Here is a 16845-nt window from a genome sequence, read left to right as displayed (position 1 = left end):
GGGGACTAGAGTGGGGGAAGTCGCCGACAGCCTCTGCAGGGTCTGCTTCACCAGGACATTCCTTGCAGAGAATTGAACCTAGAAGGATTGAACTCTCCATTCACTAAATGAGTTGGGGCTCAGATCTGGATCAGGTTGCCTATGGATCAGATCAGAGGACAGTGTTTTGCTGGCTGTGCAGTAGAGTCATATGCATGTTTACTCAGCCCCACCCTGGCCAAACAGATTTACTGGGGGTTTCAGCCCCTTGGCTTATAGTGGAAAAGGTATAATTTGTTTCGTACTGTAATATGATTCCTTTCTTGCAATTTTTGGTCACACACCAGAATAATCATAGAGGGGGGGGGAACCAAAGCAAAGGGCTATGTCAATCATCCATTTTAGTATTGACTGCCAATACAGGTTTGAGTGACCTGTGGGTGTTTATTAGAAGTGTGAGTCTTTCTGCTTTCATTAAAAAATAGAAATGAAACCAGTACTTTTCTAGCCCAACCTAATATGCTGGCAGCATCAGACAGAAATGGGAAAACAAATTAAACCATTAAAATGCTTGGTTTGTATTATCATTGTTCCAAAGTGTAAAGAATGCTAGAACTAGATTTAGACTTTTAAATAATTTGCACTGCCTTAACTGGGTGAAATACTTGTTGATGCAAGAGGAATACTCACCAACCATTATTCAAGGTCCACATGGCTTTACATATAGTACATATCCTACAACATTTCTCTGAAAATAGGGACGTCCCATTCTATAATGATAATTTTACTATTTACACCACACACATCTTACTGGGTTGCCCCAGCCACTCTGGGCAGCTTCCAACATATATAAAAATGTCATTAAACATCAAAAAAACTTCCCTATACAGGATTGCCTTCAGATGGCTTGGGGGTCGGATAACTCCATACCCTTCAACATTTCTCCAGTGAAAATAGGGACACCTGGACATGACTAAACAACAACAATAACAAAAGGAAAAGTAGGACATTCTGGGATCAAATCAGAAACTGGGGCGGCTTCTCTAAATCAGGGACGTCCCTGGAAAATAAGGACACCTGGAGGGCGTGATAGTACAACTGTGAGTACATAATGTGGCTTGGCACATGTCTGTGATATGCGTAGAAATAATGAGCACAGTACAGGCACAGCTAAGCACATTAAAGTGCCATCATCCTCAATGGGTGAATGCACATGCACTTAAATTACTCCCATTCACATAAATTGTACTTAAAAGTGCATTACTTTTGGTTGGATCATCACCTATCTGCAGCCAAAGTTTGTAAAGGAGTTGTCTGACTTTTTAGTACGCATATTTAACAGCGAAAATTTTCCAACACTATCATAACTCAACTAAACACATCAACAGGATGCAAGTACTAAAATAATAATAATACAGCATCTGTGGCCCAATGAAAGCACATAAAAGGATCATGCCGGAAAGTGGCTTCAGTTGTCATTTCTAATAATTTTACTCAGAGCAACAAGCACATTCAGATATTGAACCACTTATGGAAGCAATCTCGGTGGGCTTTGCATTACACCCAAACGCCTAATGGAAAATGTCCACCTACTCAAAAAGATTTGCATTTCAGTGTGAAGGAAGAAATCAGCAGCCATTAGAAATGAAATAACAGCAGACTGATAGGACAAATAATCTACCATAGATGGTGGATGAATTCAAAACAAGAATACTAATGTTCCCAGAGCTTTTGCACATGCACAATCTAATTAATACTCAAAACTTGTTATTAGTGTTGTTATTTCTATATGGCATGTGCAGGTCTGAGGTTTAGGAGATAGCTGAGGTTTGAATGAGGGATTCAGCCTTAAGCCACCCTGATAAAAATACAAAGTCTTGAAGGAACAATGGTGGTCATGAAGCTTGGGATCCCAGCTGAGGCTGCAGTCCTATGCACTGTTACCTAGGAGTAATATTTATCGAACACAATTGGACTTACTTCTAAGTAAAGACAAATGGGCTTGTATTATAAATGTAGATGAGAGACCTGTCCCTCTGGCATTTTTCCTCCTAATAATTTTCTTTAATCAGCCGATTTCATCTATGGGAAAAATGGATTTTCCTTTCTCTTTTATTAATGAGATCAGCACTTCCACGCAGTCACACTGCAACAGTGCTACCAAAAAGATAAAGCTTCTATAAGAATTTGTGCCTGCCAGCAATTACCATACCTAGTAAAATCTATATTTTAAGTACAATTGAGGACTGACAGGAACATGCCTAGGATTTTCTTTTTTGGAGGAGAGAGTTCTTTAGCTCAGAAAAAACACACACGTACCGCCTTTCCACAACAACATAAACATGCACAAGAGCTACACAGATTTTGATGTTCAGCCTCCAGCGGCTTTATAATGTTCACCCACCATTATTAAATCAATACCCCCTTCTTTGGGGAGGAAAGGAACAGTTTATGGGAAATTTTGATAAAAACAAAACACCACCTGAAACACCAGTCTTTACAGTCAGATCTTCCTTGGATGTACAACCACCTTTTCTGCTAATGCTCTTTAAAGCTAAGTATATTCTCGCTCCTCATGTGGTGCTTGTTTTGAGCAGAGAAAACAGCTCTGTCCTTTTGTGACAGAGAAAAGCTTATTTCTTCAAAGAAAGAGGAAGGAACAACTACAGAAGCTGTTTTGCTTTGGCTGGTGAAACGAGATCTAAGCACATGGTTACAGAATGATGCTTCAGTTCACAGGCAAAAGATTGCTTTCTTCACAATATGCTATGGAGCTCATTAGTATATTATTTACCCACAATACTTACAAGCTTTCCTTCTCCTTCCTATTTGGGAATGTTTACAGCAGTGAAACTTGAAAAGGCTCCATATCTTGTTTGCAATTCATTTGTAGTGCAAACGTGACTGTGGTACGTAGATAAAATAAAATCACCCGGTGGTAGTCTTAAAATATTTATTAATTAAAAAAAAGTTAAAATATTTGTTTATACAAAGATGAGACTAATCTCATGCAAACTCTTCGCATACAGTAAAAATAACTCAAATATTAGTAGGATGGATTTACAAAATAACTTCTTTATAGTAGCTTTTAATAGAGAAGTGCTGCGCTGTTCAGTGTGCTTAGAGCACTATCCAGAATAATTTACTTACAAAGCCATTATTTTCTTTCTTTTTTAAAAAAGATTTATACATTGTTCTATGGGGAAAGGTGCCAAGATTTTCACACTCTTCACTATGGTTAACAGTTAATACCTTATTACTACTACTACCCATAAAACTAGACTTAGACCTATGAACATTGAGTAATGATATCCTCAATACCACTGGACCTTGGGACCATTGATGTTTAATGTACAAAGCTGCCCAAACATTGCTGTGCAGCAGATTCCTAAGCGCCTTTACTAGGAAGTAAGGTCCAGGGATCTCAAGGGTTCCATACTTCCAAGTAAGGGTGCATAGGAATACAGCCGCAGATATTTTTTCTTAAATGGTTAAAGGAAAAAAAAGTATTGAGATCATTATGGATGGCATCTGCTTCTGCTTAATTACAAATCACATCGGATTTAGAATTTGTGTATATTACAAGTAATTTGCATAATTAAAACAATTAAGGGACTGACATATCATGGTAATTAGAAATGCATCAAACTTGAATGTTGTACAAAAGAGAGCTTCAATATGAAACATTAAGTCTCTGAGAATGAAGTATCCTACAGATTCTTGCACAACAGTCTTGGACATACTTGCACCGAACTTTCCTGTGTGCACAGATGGCAATTTGGGTTGTCTGGCTTTCCTCTAAATTGCTGGGATCCAAAACTCAAAACGGTGACATAAAATGCATGCCATTCATTTCTTCTGCTGTAGATGTCACAGTATTTGACTTGCGTTCTTTTCTGCGTGTCTCCTTTTTATCTCATTTTCCGTAGCCGTATCCTATTCTCTTTGTCTCTCTTTTTAAGGATAAGTATGAATTGGTTGAAAAAATGCTCCTGGTCTTTCTTCTTCTGAACAAGCCGAAACCGTTGATCTGTGCCATATTTCTCTGCGAACTCCTTAAATGTTGTCCTGGGGAGCGGGGGAAGGGGGGAATCAACATAAGCGACATTTTCACAAAGCTCTTCATTTGTCAATATATATATATTCTAATTCTTTGGCCCTTCATTCTACGTCCACCCTTTCTACATTGAAATTATTCTGAATGTGTCTTGTCATTGTCAGTAATGTTGGAAGTAGAAACACTAAAGCCAAAATCTTGAAATCTCATTGATCTACCCAACTTCTCATCCCGAGCCATTATTTTCATTCTGCAGAATGTAGACATACTTATCGATTGCAGGAAGCTTGATTAATATTTCACTGTGGACCATCCACAGTAATTGGATAGGATTCTCGAAAATTAAGAATGTAAATTCTTCTTTAGCTTAAGCCTGCCAATCGAAAGGATGTGACCCACATAATTTTAGCTGGAGTTAACAACACTATAAAAATTTACAAGGCGAAGACTTTTGTCAGACTCCATTTAATGAAATGCCTTTTGACTCCAAACTGAGAAATGGGGATTGGATTTATTTTTTTATTTTTTTGCCATGGACCCCTAGAAGGAACAAATCAGAGACATAAATCTAGCTTAGATGAATGGGGAATTTGCTCAATTAAATATACATTAGTGTGATTTTAATATATGGAAACTGAAATATTGGCTTATATTTGTGTTCCAAAAGGTTTGATTTTGTATTAACGTCTTTCCTCTGGTCTGTTCCCTGGCTATGAAAGCTAGCCACGCCTGAGCTTCAGTCTCAGTTCTCTTTTGGATTCCCCACCCTCTTTTATTTTATGTGTCTGTGTGTTGTCTGAGGGAGTGTAAGCGGGCAGACCTGTATGGGAGACCTTGCTATGGAAGTTCTTTGGCTGCCATATTCAGAGCCAGCAGACTAATTGGGTCTGCCTGAAGGCTTTGCCTCCTTCATAGCTATTGTCACAACTTACTGGTAGATAAGGCATTGGGTTGGCTCACTGGACAGGGGGTGGCCCTACCCTGCTCCACACTATGAATATTCCATTAGTGGGATCCTGGGGGAGGGGCTCTTTGTCCTTGTCGGGGGCTGATAGGCCATAGCACCCCAAACAGTGAGCGTGGGAAGTTGCCCTGGTTTGATGCATGTAGGACAGCCCTTAACCTTGGGCTAACCATCAACCAGCAGTTGGACTGGTTGATTTCAGGATACATACCCAACGCCTACACCAAAACCTGTTTTCATCTGTAATCATTAAAACTGTGGCCTGTTTACATCCCAATACTGCTGTCCTGTTTTACTGCAATTGCTGTTATGTTCAGCCTCCACCTGCTTGTGGCTTCACTGTGCCTGGGGCTGCAAAAGCTGTGCTATATGGGACTGAAGCTAATACATTGCTTCAGGCTCAGGGCAGAATAGGTTCACACAGAGACAGAACCCACAGAGGTGATTGTGTTTGTGCAGATCCCCTATGTTGCTTTTCATGAAGTTGAGCCCCTAGTTAGCCCTTATCACTTTAATCCTGGAGTAGGTGCAGTGACCATAAATACTGCAGCAGCTCCCAGAGAGTTTTGTTCTTATAAAATGAACACAAATCTGCTCCTGCCATTCTTGTCTAGCTATCACATTATTCTGGAATGTTTTCTGTTAGATTGCCAAAGGAATACTTTTACTCATACTATCAACAGAAGCTGCAGCGATATTGTTTATATCGGTATCTGACGGCATGCATAATTCTTCAAAATGCTAGTTAAGAGACAATGTTCATGTTTTATTCTTTATATTTGTAACATGAAACTTCATTATCATAATCTATCTTGATTTGCAAATTTCGTTATGAGAATCACATTTTTTTCACGAAGGGATTCTCAACAGCTTTTATGGAAAACAGCTTAGGAGAAGCAAGCAAGCAACCATTCAAAATCTTACATTTATTGTACAGTACTGACGATAAATTCTTATGTGGAAATAATTTGGGTTTTCTCAAAAGGCCGGCAAAGGAAACGCTTTACTGATTTTGCATTATAAACACACTTGTACTTATACATACTGCAAGCACTAATCACATCTGCAATTGGGTTCCTTAGTCAAAAGCATAATGAACTACTGCAATGGATTTTTAACTGTTCAAGTTGTTTAGTACAATATGATAAAAGCTACGGATCAAATCATCAAATTTAACATATGACTATGAACTAGATCTCAATCAGCATATTGGCTCTGATACTTAGTGCACCAATATATGAACATTTTGTGACTATGGACGTAAAACACTACATCTAATATACACCTTATGTACACAATTTATAGAGATGCTCCTGGCTATAAAGTTTAGATCTTCCTGCATGGTTGAGTTGAGAACTGAAGGAAAGGAGAGTTGGTGAAGACTAGCACTGAGCTGACATTTCAAGATTGTCAAAAGTTCAGCCTGAATTGGGGGAGAGGTACAGCTTACTGGAACACCCACACAGTTCCAGTTGGTGGGTGAACATCTGGGATGTATTCTGGGGGAAAAGATGGCTACCACAAAATGGCACCCACCAGCAGAATGTAATGGCCGATGAATGAAGTTGTGGGAAGGAACATAGGAAGCTGCCTAAGACTGAATCAGGCTCATTGGTCCACCTAGCTTGTTTTCACTGCCTGGAAGGAGCTCTCCAGGGTCTCAGACAGGAAGTCTCCCCACTCCTACTTGGAGATGTTGGGGATTGAATTTAGGACATTCTGCGTGCAAGACAGATGCTCTACCACTGAGCTATGGCCTTTCCTTGTGAAATGGCTCAGGACATGTGACCTAGTCCAGAGGGGCCATAGTGGACACCGTATTACAGGATTTTGAGGTTTCATATGCAGTTCGCCATAAAAGTTTTGAAGTTTGCCTATAAATGTGAATTGAATCAAACTTCTCCTCATTCATAACCACACTTTAGGTGCACTTTAAGGTGCACTAAGCACAGCTACTGTGCAAAAGCTTTAAACCATAATGGGGCTTCCTCAAATCTGCCTGGAGCTGCAGGGTTTGCTGCATTGTATCTAGTGCTTCAAATCTGAAACAACATACAGTTTACAAACACAATTGGTTCCGGAAGTCTGTACTTAACCTGAAGCGTACTTAACCTGAAGTGAACTTTCCCATTGAAAATAATGGAAATGGATCAATCTGTTCCAGATGGGACCGTGGAGTACTCAACCTGAAAATACTCAAACCGAGGCATACTTAAACCGAGGTATGACTGTATTCACATTCAACATTGCATAGATTTCTAGGCAAAACAAGCACAACCCAATTCTAGGCAGTGTCTAAGATTCTTAAATAAGATCAGTGCCAGAAAATAGTTCCATACCGTGGTGATAATTTAGATTCCTCCAGAAGCTTCTTAAACTCTTCTTTGGCTAGCAATAACTTGTTTTTCTTTTCCTTGTATTCTTCTCTTATTCTGGTCTTGACAAACTGTTCAAATATCTTAGGTGGAGAATAAGGGGGGGAGTCACACATTATTAAATTTGCTAAATTGGTTGGTGAAGTTCATATTGGCTTTTAGAACAAGGGTGGTCCTTCAGATGTTGCAGGACAACAACTCCTGTCACTGCTGACCACTAGCCTGATGGAAGTCAGAGTGCACAGCTTAACCATCCCTGTTCTACAAACATAGCATGGTTCTGAAACCCATCTCCTTTCAATCATTGGAGAATGGGGACTGACATGAAAGCGTTTCAAATAGAAACCATTGCATGAGAACCTCATTCAGTTTTGTCTATGGAGAGTTGTTTTAATCTACACCCACCCATACACCTAGACCAAAAAGCAGCAGTATATAGCATAATAACCAATGTATTGTTATTAGCATGACTACAATCCTATGCAGTGTCCTGGGAGTGAGCTAGCCTCAGTGCAGCTTACTTTTGACTTCATTAGCTCAACCTGTAACTCACATTGAGCTCTAACAAAACATCTTCATCTAGTTGCCTGAAACACAACCTTTAACTTTTGATTAGAAATGCAAAGAATCTTGCAAGGCACTAGCTGTTGGTGTGTTGTAGGAACCCCAGATGTTATATTTGCTTTTGCTCTGGAAAATGTCCCAAAGCTGCACTCATTTACATTCCCCCTCCACTACACCACTGATCAGTAACATCTGAATCAACTCTTGAAATTGCTTGTTCTAACTCCAGGGATTTCACAACACCTAATAGGAGTTTAATCAGGGAAGGTTTCAAGACAAAGATTGTGGGTCAGCAGTTGAATTCAGGTTGGACAAGGTCCTGAGTTCAGTTTAGGGTGTGCATTTGGAACATTTTTTTAATGGGATGAATGAGATCTTTTTAGTCCATTTGTTACAAGCTGAACCCCAAAGTGCAAGCAACTCCAAATCTGGAGCTATGGATTTGGTGTCATTTGGTGTCGTCTTTGCTATTTTCTTCTTGTTTCAATGGATGGGGTGCTAGGGGAAAGCAAGGGGGAACTGACTGCTGGATTAGGTCAGTGGCTCATCTAGCCTGGCATCCTGTTCTCACCATGCCTAATTAGTTGCCTATGGGAAGCCCACAAGGAGGGCCCAACATGCTCCCCTCATTACACTCCGATAATCTGATGTTATTTTCTTAGCCTGTGTTTTGGGGCATAATGATATAAAATACGGAAGTTATTGACAGTGGAAGAGAATTTGGTTCTCTTGTTGGAATCAATGGGAATCAACAGAAATTGGAATGGCAAAAAAGAACCAACACCATGAAAAACCAAAAGGAAGGAAGTTTTCAATCATGAAAATGAATAGAGCAACAAAACTGTTGCTGACATCACACACCCCTAGTTCAGTTCCCAGTAGTTCTAATCAAGAGAATCTAGGTGCCAGACTTTTTTGGGGGGGAACTCTGCAGGAGACCTTAAATAACTGTTGCTGGTTGGATCATACAGCACTGGGCTCAATGAACTAATGTTTGGCTCTGTTTCATAAGTTCATAAAGGGACTTTGGCAAATTGCTGGTAGGCATGCAAATGAAGCAATGCTATACTTTTTGATGACACCTAATAGTAATTGATTTGACAGGTAATATCTGCCTGCAAAGGGAAATTGCTTCACAAAGACACTTTTACTTCTGTGTGCCTTAGTACTCCTAGTGTATGTTCCCCGAGGCTCACAATATCATTTCTTTTACATCTGTAGAGTAATCATTGTTAATCTGCTGTGACCTTTTCACAGTAATTGATCTGTGAGATGAGATGAAATACCAATAAAACAAGAGAAAGTTCAATCCACAATCCAATTCTGATCCACTTAGTTCCAGGGTAACTGGCTTTCTGCGGAAAGATTGGAGAGGAAGTAGTTTGATGGTTGTTCTAACAAATGTAAACCCGAGGCTGTTTGGGCAGGATTGGAGTCGCCATCTATATATGGTATGGCATGTAGCTGGATGTTGTGGCTAATTAGAGGTTAAATAACAGTAGACTGTTGGGTCTGAACCACGGGCTGAAGGCTAACGAAGTAGTTTTCTGGCTAATTGCAGCACCATGATTCATGACTTGCTTGATTCATGCACTGGCATAACAAATTGAAAAAAACATTGGTCTAGAAGGCTCACTGCAAGATTCACTGAAGTGACTCAAGTGAGCACAATTGCAAGTGGAGTAATTTGAGGGCTGGCACTTAGATTCTAACTTGACTGGGAGGTACCATATTTTCCATGCAGAAGGTCCCGGGTTCAATCCCCGGCATCCAGGTAAGGCTGAGAAAGGTTTCTGCCTGAAAAGTTGGAAACCTGCTGCCAGCCACTGTAGACAATGCTGAGCCACATGGACCAATGATCTGACTTGGTATAAAGCAGGCACATGTGCTCATCATATGATGCATATTTTAGGGAGAAAAGAGCATGTGCGGAATGGGAATTACAAAAATGTAGCTCAACGCAACTGATTTAGAATAGCCCATTTTTATATTTCATACCAACAAATGAGGTCCTCCCCCCCATCCAACTAGGGGCAATGGGCACATGGAAGCAGGCTTCAGTCCAAGTATCCCTATCCACACATGGAAACCGCACATGGAAACACGTGCTGCATATGTGATTTCCCAATCCAGCAGCTATGATGCATATTTAGCCTGGCAAATAAATTGCACCTGTATTGATTAGCACTTTAGGAATGGGGTGGGGGTAAAGTTTGGATTTCCCCGAGTCAGCTCTCCCTTCAAACTGCCTTATTGGCATATCTATGCTTCTTTGCCAGGGCCATGCATGCACAGCTGGATCATAGCCATTCTGTTCTGAGAACAGCAATAAACGAACTATTTTCTGCTAGTAGAACAAGGATTATTTTAATTATTTTTACTGAACCCATCTCAGGTTCTTTTTTAAAAACACCACCACCACACCAATGTACTTTCCTTTCTACTGTTATTGCGACTGCCAAAGAATAATATGATAAGGTGCTCACTTTAATAGTTACAGGAAAGAGCTTTCCATGCAGTCAAAAATAGATGACCACATTAAGTTAAAATTGATAAGTGGCTCATTATCCCAGCACCCGAGCCCCTAAATGCAATGCTATTTCTAGACCCAAAATCCACTCATTTGTTGATTATTTTGCTGTCAGGAATGTAGCTTCATTGTGGGCAGAGAGGAAAGCCATCTGTTGGGACATAACAATAAATAAATAAATAAATAAATGTGAAATGGCATTGCAGCATGGGGATTTGTATTTAATCAAAAGAAGCTCATTCCTCAGATAGTCTCAAGGGAACGGCGCCTAGTTATTTGCTCCGTTAGCAAACAAATTTTTACGAAAGTTCAACATCTGACTTGCTGGCCTTTCATACAACGGAGAGATAATATGAGAACAGACCTTTCTCTGTTCATCGACAGGCCCTTCCAATAGACAAAGTGGTAAATTTGCCCTTTTCAAAGCCCTTATCTATGTAGGGGAAGAGGCCACATCAATAATACAACACACAATTTGCCAAATAGTCTTTCGTTTTTTAAAAATATAATTGGATTAATCAAGTATTATTGAGCTAAGTGGGAGCCTGGGTGTAGCAGGGTTTAGTCTAGCCCCATGCTGAGGTTGCACAGATTCTCTAGGCCCCTTGCATGTTGTAAGACAGTGAACTACTTCAACAGGGAGTCTGTTGTATCTGTGGAGTCTCCTTGCATGATTTGGAGCCCTGATACAAAAGGCTCCCACTGCAGAGATTCACTTTCATCAGATAAGGGACCCAGAGAATCACCATAAGCAAAAATAACTGCAGCTCTGTGTTCCCTTGTAGCTCAAGATACATTTGAAAAATAATCTCCTCTACTTGCAATCCAGAGCATCAATTAGAATGTCAGAATTCTAATATATAATGTGCATTATGCATAATTCTGCAAAATGTGTCACTTGACTTAGTTGGTAGGAGGCCACCTCTCACCCACATTCTAATGGAACATAACTATGGCTCTGAAGAACCCACAACTATTTTGCATCCTAATTCAGGCATGAAGGTTTAGCCACAAAATCTAGTGTTCTGCCTTTCACCTGTCACTAATTTTAATTTGTGTAGTGCTTATTTGTATGAAGAGTTGCTAAAGGTGAGATGATCAATCCTGCAATAAATGTTAATCTTTCCAGTTGACCAAAAGGAGGACATTTTTAACACTACATAAAATTTCCTTCTCTGCAATTAGATTACCCTCTTTTACTAGTAGGAACACAATTTTAATCTTCTATATAAAGAAGAACTGAAAATTGCTTTTCATAGTCATTTTCCTTGAGTACGTAATATATTTCGCAAATGAGACCCATGTCACCAATGTTTCAAAGCTAATATCTATAGTATAAGCTTTATCGACTGTTCATTAAGCAATTTTACTATATCATGTACATGCTTGATAAATGAAAGGCGCAATAAAGCTTGATTGACTAGGCACGGTCTAGACTGTGCCCTTGCTTAAATCACTGAAACAGAATACAGTGTCCCCCTTGCTGTATAAAACCGCCTTCTAAGTGCATTGTTAGGTTACAGTTTCAAATTCCCAATTATAGTTTTACCCTAAAAATGGTAACCATTCTTTGCTAAAAGCAAACACAATTTAGATATGGCTCACCCCAACATGATCACTATGCAAGGTGCTCAGTCTCCTCATGAGTTTGAGGGCAAAGGTCTGAAGGGGGAAGCCTCCTAAATTCTGGGGGTTCCTTTTAGGATTTTGAGCTTCTGTACAATCAGGATTTTTAATTACACTGCGAGCTTCAAAGGTAGATGGGGCTCTCCACTCAGTGGCATAGCATGGGTTGCCAGCATCCGGGGCTGCGTGGGAAGGAAATGGATGGAGTACACATGCACATTCAACTGCCTAATGGTGTCTGCATCACCCAGGAGATTGCACCCGCCGCACAGATGAGAAAAGAAGATTCATTCTGTTGCCTAGAGAGGTCACTTCCTGGTTCTCATGGAGAAGCCATTTTCAATGGAGCCCAGCAACAGAAGCACACAGCTCTATTGAGGCAGCACCAAGTGTTGCAATTTTGCACCCCTAACAATTTTGCACCTGGGGCAATCACCCCTGTGCTCTCCCCTATGCTACACCACCGCCCCTACTTTAGACCTTCTAAACTGTGTAGAGATAGTGTGCAGGAAGAAGTGGGGGTTTGCAGTGTGCTCCTGCTTCCTCGTGTTTGTTTACAGGCAAGGAGACTGAATGCCCAAATAGAATTACAGTGTTTAATAACAGAGAAGAAAACAATTCCTTTTCTGAATGGAAAGGCATCTTTGTATCCAACCTGGAATGTTGAGCAACTCCCACAAACATCAGTTTGCAGTAAGTTTACATTAACCTATTTGTTGTGTTTGATATTTCATCTACAGGAGAAAGGCTTTCTTTCCATCCAAACATGATGTTTTAAACTGTTAGAATATATCAGATAGTCACCAGACTACAAAATATTGAGATTATTGTTGGTGATTCAAACTAAAAGCTTGGAGAAAGATTATTATTATTTATTAAATTTGTATACTGCCCTTCATCCACAAATCTCAGGGCAGTTCACATCATTTGTAAACTGGAGATTCTGATCACCAGTAAGTGATATAATTCATAGGACTGCTTATCTAATTTTTTTGGCTATAATAGTGACCTAAAGTGCAAAATGTGGCTGCTTTGCTAACCTTAAACATTGCAAAAGTCTCATAAGGAAATAGTGTGATACCCTCATTATTTTCCTTGTTGGCTCAGAACAAGGCCTATACAGGCCTGGACTTATAGAAGCTAGTGTGAATCAGTATACTCAGAATTTATTTAGTAGAAAAGAGTAGAATTTATACCCAAGTTGAAAAATCAGGAGACTGTCTTCCAGCACCATGTTCTCACATGAGTCATGTGACCATGCAAGATCGTGGCCCCCACAAAAAAGTGCTTTTTCGGGGCAAGATTGCAGCACCCATAACGGCTGCCATGCTGTCACACAAAAAAGGGATGTCCTAGTTTTCCTGGGACAGTTGAAGGATATGTAGATTGTCACATGGCTGGTAAAGTATGAGGAACAATACACTAATTCAGAAGATCAAAGATTGAAACTAACCAACTGCTTATCTTTTGTCCACCATGAATTCCACAGAAATGGATGGACTTCCCTGTTTCAACTTTCCTTTGCATATCTGCTTATATTTTCAGTTTGCCTCTTTCTGAAATATATTCATGGCTCATTTCCCTCAGTTTATGTTTACAGCATGGAAGCAAGGACTGATTTCTGATTCCCATTTTTATGCCATATTTATTTCAGGTATTTCATGTACTTTAAAAAATGTAACGTGAATTGGCTCAAGCACTCTGAACTGTTGGGGGAGGCATGCATTGTTATAAAACTTCAAACTCACCTGTTTACGTTCTTCTGAGTTGAGTAGGAGATAACGTGGATCAAATACTATTTTGTGTAACTCTTTTTCCCATGTGGAAAATGCAGAGACCTGAAGGAAGATATGAATGGAAGATATATAAACAATTTTCTGAAGGTTTTGGAACTAACCTGGCTGTAAATTCAATTTCTGAGTGAGAAAACAGTACACTGCAAGAATGCCACAAGCTACAGTGTTAACTATGACCTAACTTATTCAAGAAGCAGAAAAAATCTTAATCAGGGGAACTGGGCTTAAGAGGAGAATGACTGTGAGAACAGAATGGAAAATGTATGATGCAGGAATAAAAAACAGCAAAAAAAAAAAAAACCCAACATTTTTGAAGGAAAGAGCAATACAATAGGAAACAGATCAGAAATCAATATGACACATCCTTTTTGCTCACACACCTATAACTATTTCATTATGTCCCTCACCCACTCTTATAACCAGGATTTTTTATTCAGAAATTATCTTATTCCTCAAATGCACTTCACTCAGCTTTCATCCTTCAAAGTTTTATTCTTTTTGTAATGGTCCTCTAAATACTTGTTAGTGATAGGTTTTGTAAGTTGCTTTGGGTCAGTTTTCCAGAAGTGACTAATAAATGCAGATGCAAATCATGATGATGATGATGATAGATCCATTTGAATCAGCTTTCAGATCAGGCTTAGGCTGAGTAGAAACTGGGATGGGCTAGCTCACTATTTTTATTTAACAGGATTTATATACTGATTAATCACCCAAAACTTATTGGTTCACATAAACCAGTATAAAATTACTATAGAAAGTAATTGTTCCTCATTAGGTAATTCAAGCATGTAATCCATCCTGCTTTGCTTCTTCTTTAGCAGTTGGGGTCCATAAAAACAAAACACAAACCAAATCTACAGTAGGGCAAAACCTTAATAAAACCCAAGTGTCATAAAACAGTGAATAAGCTTCAGAGTTCTCCAGAACTCTTCATCGGGCTAGATGCTTCACTGGATTTTGTTTGTATAGTTATGAGACACATGTAGCTCTTTCATGGCTAGGTCCTCACTCTGTAATAATGGTCTCCTTTTGTCTGTCTCCATATCTGTACCTATCTGCCAACATCAGAAATAACAGATACTGGGGCAGTCTTAGGGAAGCCAAATAGAATATGTTGATGTTGAATCTTGCTCTAAGTAGCCTTCCAATCAGGGGAGAAACTTAGGTCAAACATGTTGGGAATCTCCTATAGGAGATTGTCGTTCTTTAGGCTGAAGGCTTGTGTAAAAAATGTTACTCAAAGGGCAAGATCCATGATTGTGCCAGCAGATACAACAATATTCCCTTTCCTCCCTGCCCCTTGTGTCCCCAATTTCTCTCCAGAGGCTTCCCCAGCCCTCTGTAGTAGAGAAAGGAGAATGTTGTTTAGATAACCATAAGTCTGTTGCATAGGCAGGACACCATGACTGGATGTCACCCAAAATGTTAAACCTAATAAAACTTTCTCATTTCCACTGAAACACAAAAGTTGGTAGAATTAAGAACAATTTTCAGATATTTATGTCCCATAATGGATTGGATTATTCTGTTCTAACCAGTCCTATTCACTGTGCTTCTTCATAATGAATAGAACATACTCTTAGAATCATATCATTAGAAACATGTCAACCATGGGATGTAGAATTACGGTAGTTAGATCAAGTCTAAATCAGAGATGGTTTTGTGTGTAACGGAATGTAATTAAACATGTTTCCATTGGGTATCTGAACTGTTACTCAAAGACAGAGAACATGCCTAAAATCAGGCAATAAGAAAGATTATAAACTCTCTGGGCACAGATTACATTTATATTGTGTCCTTTACATCACCTAGCCTTTTGTAAAACAAATGGAAGCAACATAACATCATTCAACAGTGATAAATGTTGATAGGAAAGCAATATTTAAAAGCATTTATAGAAGCTGTAGGATCATGAGATGGTTGCAACATACTGTTAGAAATCTTGAGTTTATATCGTGTTCTCATAATCTGCTGGAATCAAGCCAGTCCAACTTTATTTCTTACCCCTCTTTCCAGAAGCATATCTCTGAAATGGGTAATACGTTCTTCCAATGGAAGTATAATCTGATCTTCTGATGCTTTCACATTTTTCTCTTCGACCTTGTCTAGCCCGGTGTTCTCAGGATCTTCCAGTCTTAAATAATGCAAGTAATATGCAGGATGGAATAAATTTTTAACGCTCAATTATCTTTAACAACTCAGCAGGAACTAGATAAATAAAAGCAGTAACTTGTTGCACATAGTGTTCTTGTATTAACTTATTTTTGCCTAAGTTTAAAGATATTTGCAGCTAGCATGTTCTTAACCCCATTCTTTAGAGGCATTAAAAACAGACTTTCCCAACCTGGTGCCCTCCATACATTTTGAGCTACAGCACTCATCAACCATGCTGGAAGGGGCTGAGTGAAGTTATAGTCCAAAACATATTGAGGGCACAAGGCTGAGAGAGGATGCTTTAATTGGAGCTGAGAGTTCAGGTGGTAGACTGCTAAGACTGTTTTCTGGGGGATAGTCCTTACTTGGATGTTCAGTCTCTATTGACTGAGAAAGCTTTATCTGGAGGAAAACTCCTTCCCTGCTCTATTTAGGATAGAGTGCATTCTCAACTTCTAGACTAAGGGAAAGCTGTGGCACCAGATTTTGATTTGTGGGGAAGATGTCTTATTCTGAGGGCCTTTTGAACGATGTGTCTTCTCAAGATATCTACACTTATACATTTCCTACTTAGATGTGATAGGGCTTTAAAGGCAGTGAAGTGATAAATATTTGTTATCTCTTTTTACAAACAGTTCCCCCTATTACCCACTGTGCTTACTATAAGCTTAGTCAGGAAAGGATGAGGAGAGGTAGCTAAGTCTGTAATAAATAAAGGAAAGATTTGTCCTGAAACAGTGTTTTAACTCATGAAGGATTTGGATGAACTTGCAGCTTTATTTCCTGAGACAACCTTG

At 39.4% G+C, this 16845-nt stretch overlaps 1 protein-coding gene across 1 annotated transcript in view; it reads right to left on the bottom strand.

Moving 5' to 3' along the window:
• Positions 1-2919: 2919 nt before the first annotated feature.
• Positions 2920-16845, bottom strand: part of TCERG1L (transcription elongation regulator 1 like) — a 164220-nt gene continuing 150294 nt past the window's right edge. The window contains exons 10-13 of the mRNA XM_035138259.3: positions 15899-16028; positions 13844-13933; positions 7340-7458; positions 2920-4047 (exon numbers count right to left, since the gene is read on the bottom strand). Of these exons, the coding sequence (XP_034994150.3) occupies positions 3891-4047; positions 7340-7458; positions 13844-13933; positions 15899-16028 (496 nt within the window). The 3' untranslated portion in view covers positions 2920-3890. The remainder of the gene's footprint in view (positions 4048-7339; positions 7459-13843; positions 13934-15898; positions 16029-16845) is intronic.

Source organism: Zootoca vivipara, chromosome 5 (assembly GCF_965207765.1).
Source record: "Zootoca vivipara chromosome 5, rZooViv2.hap1.1, whole genome shotgun sequence".
Classification (NCBI taxonomy): Eukaryota; Metazoa; Chordata; class Lepidosauria; order Squamata; family Lacertidae; genus Zootoca; species Zootoca vivipara.
The sequence above is the reverse complement of the archived record's forward strand: the minus strand, read 5'-3'. Positions and strand labels throughout refer to the sequence as shown.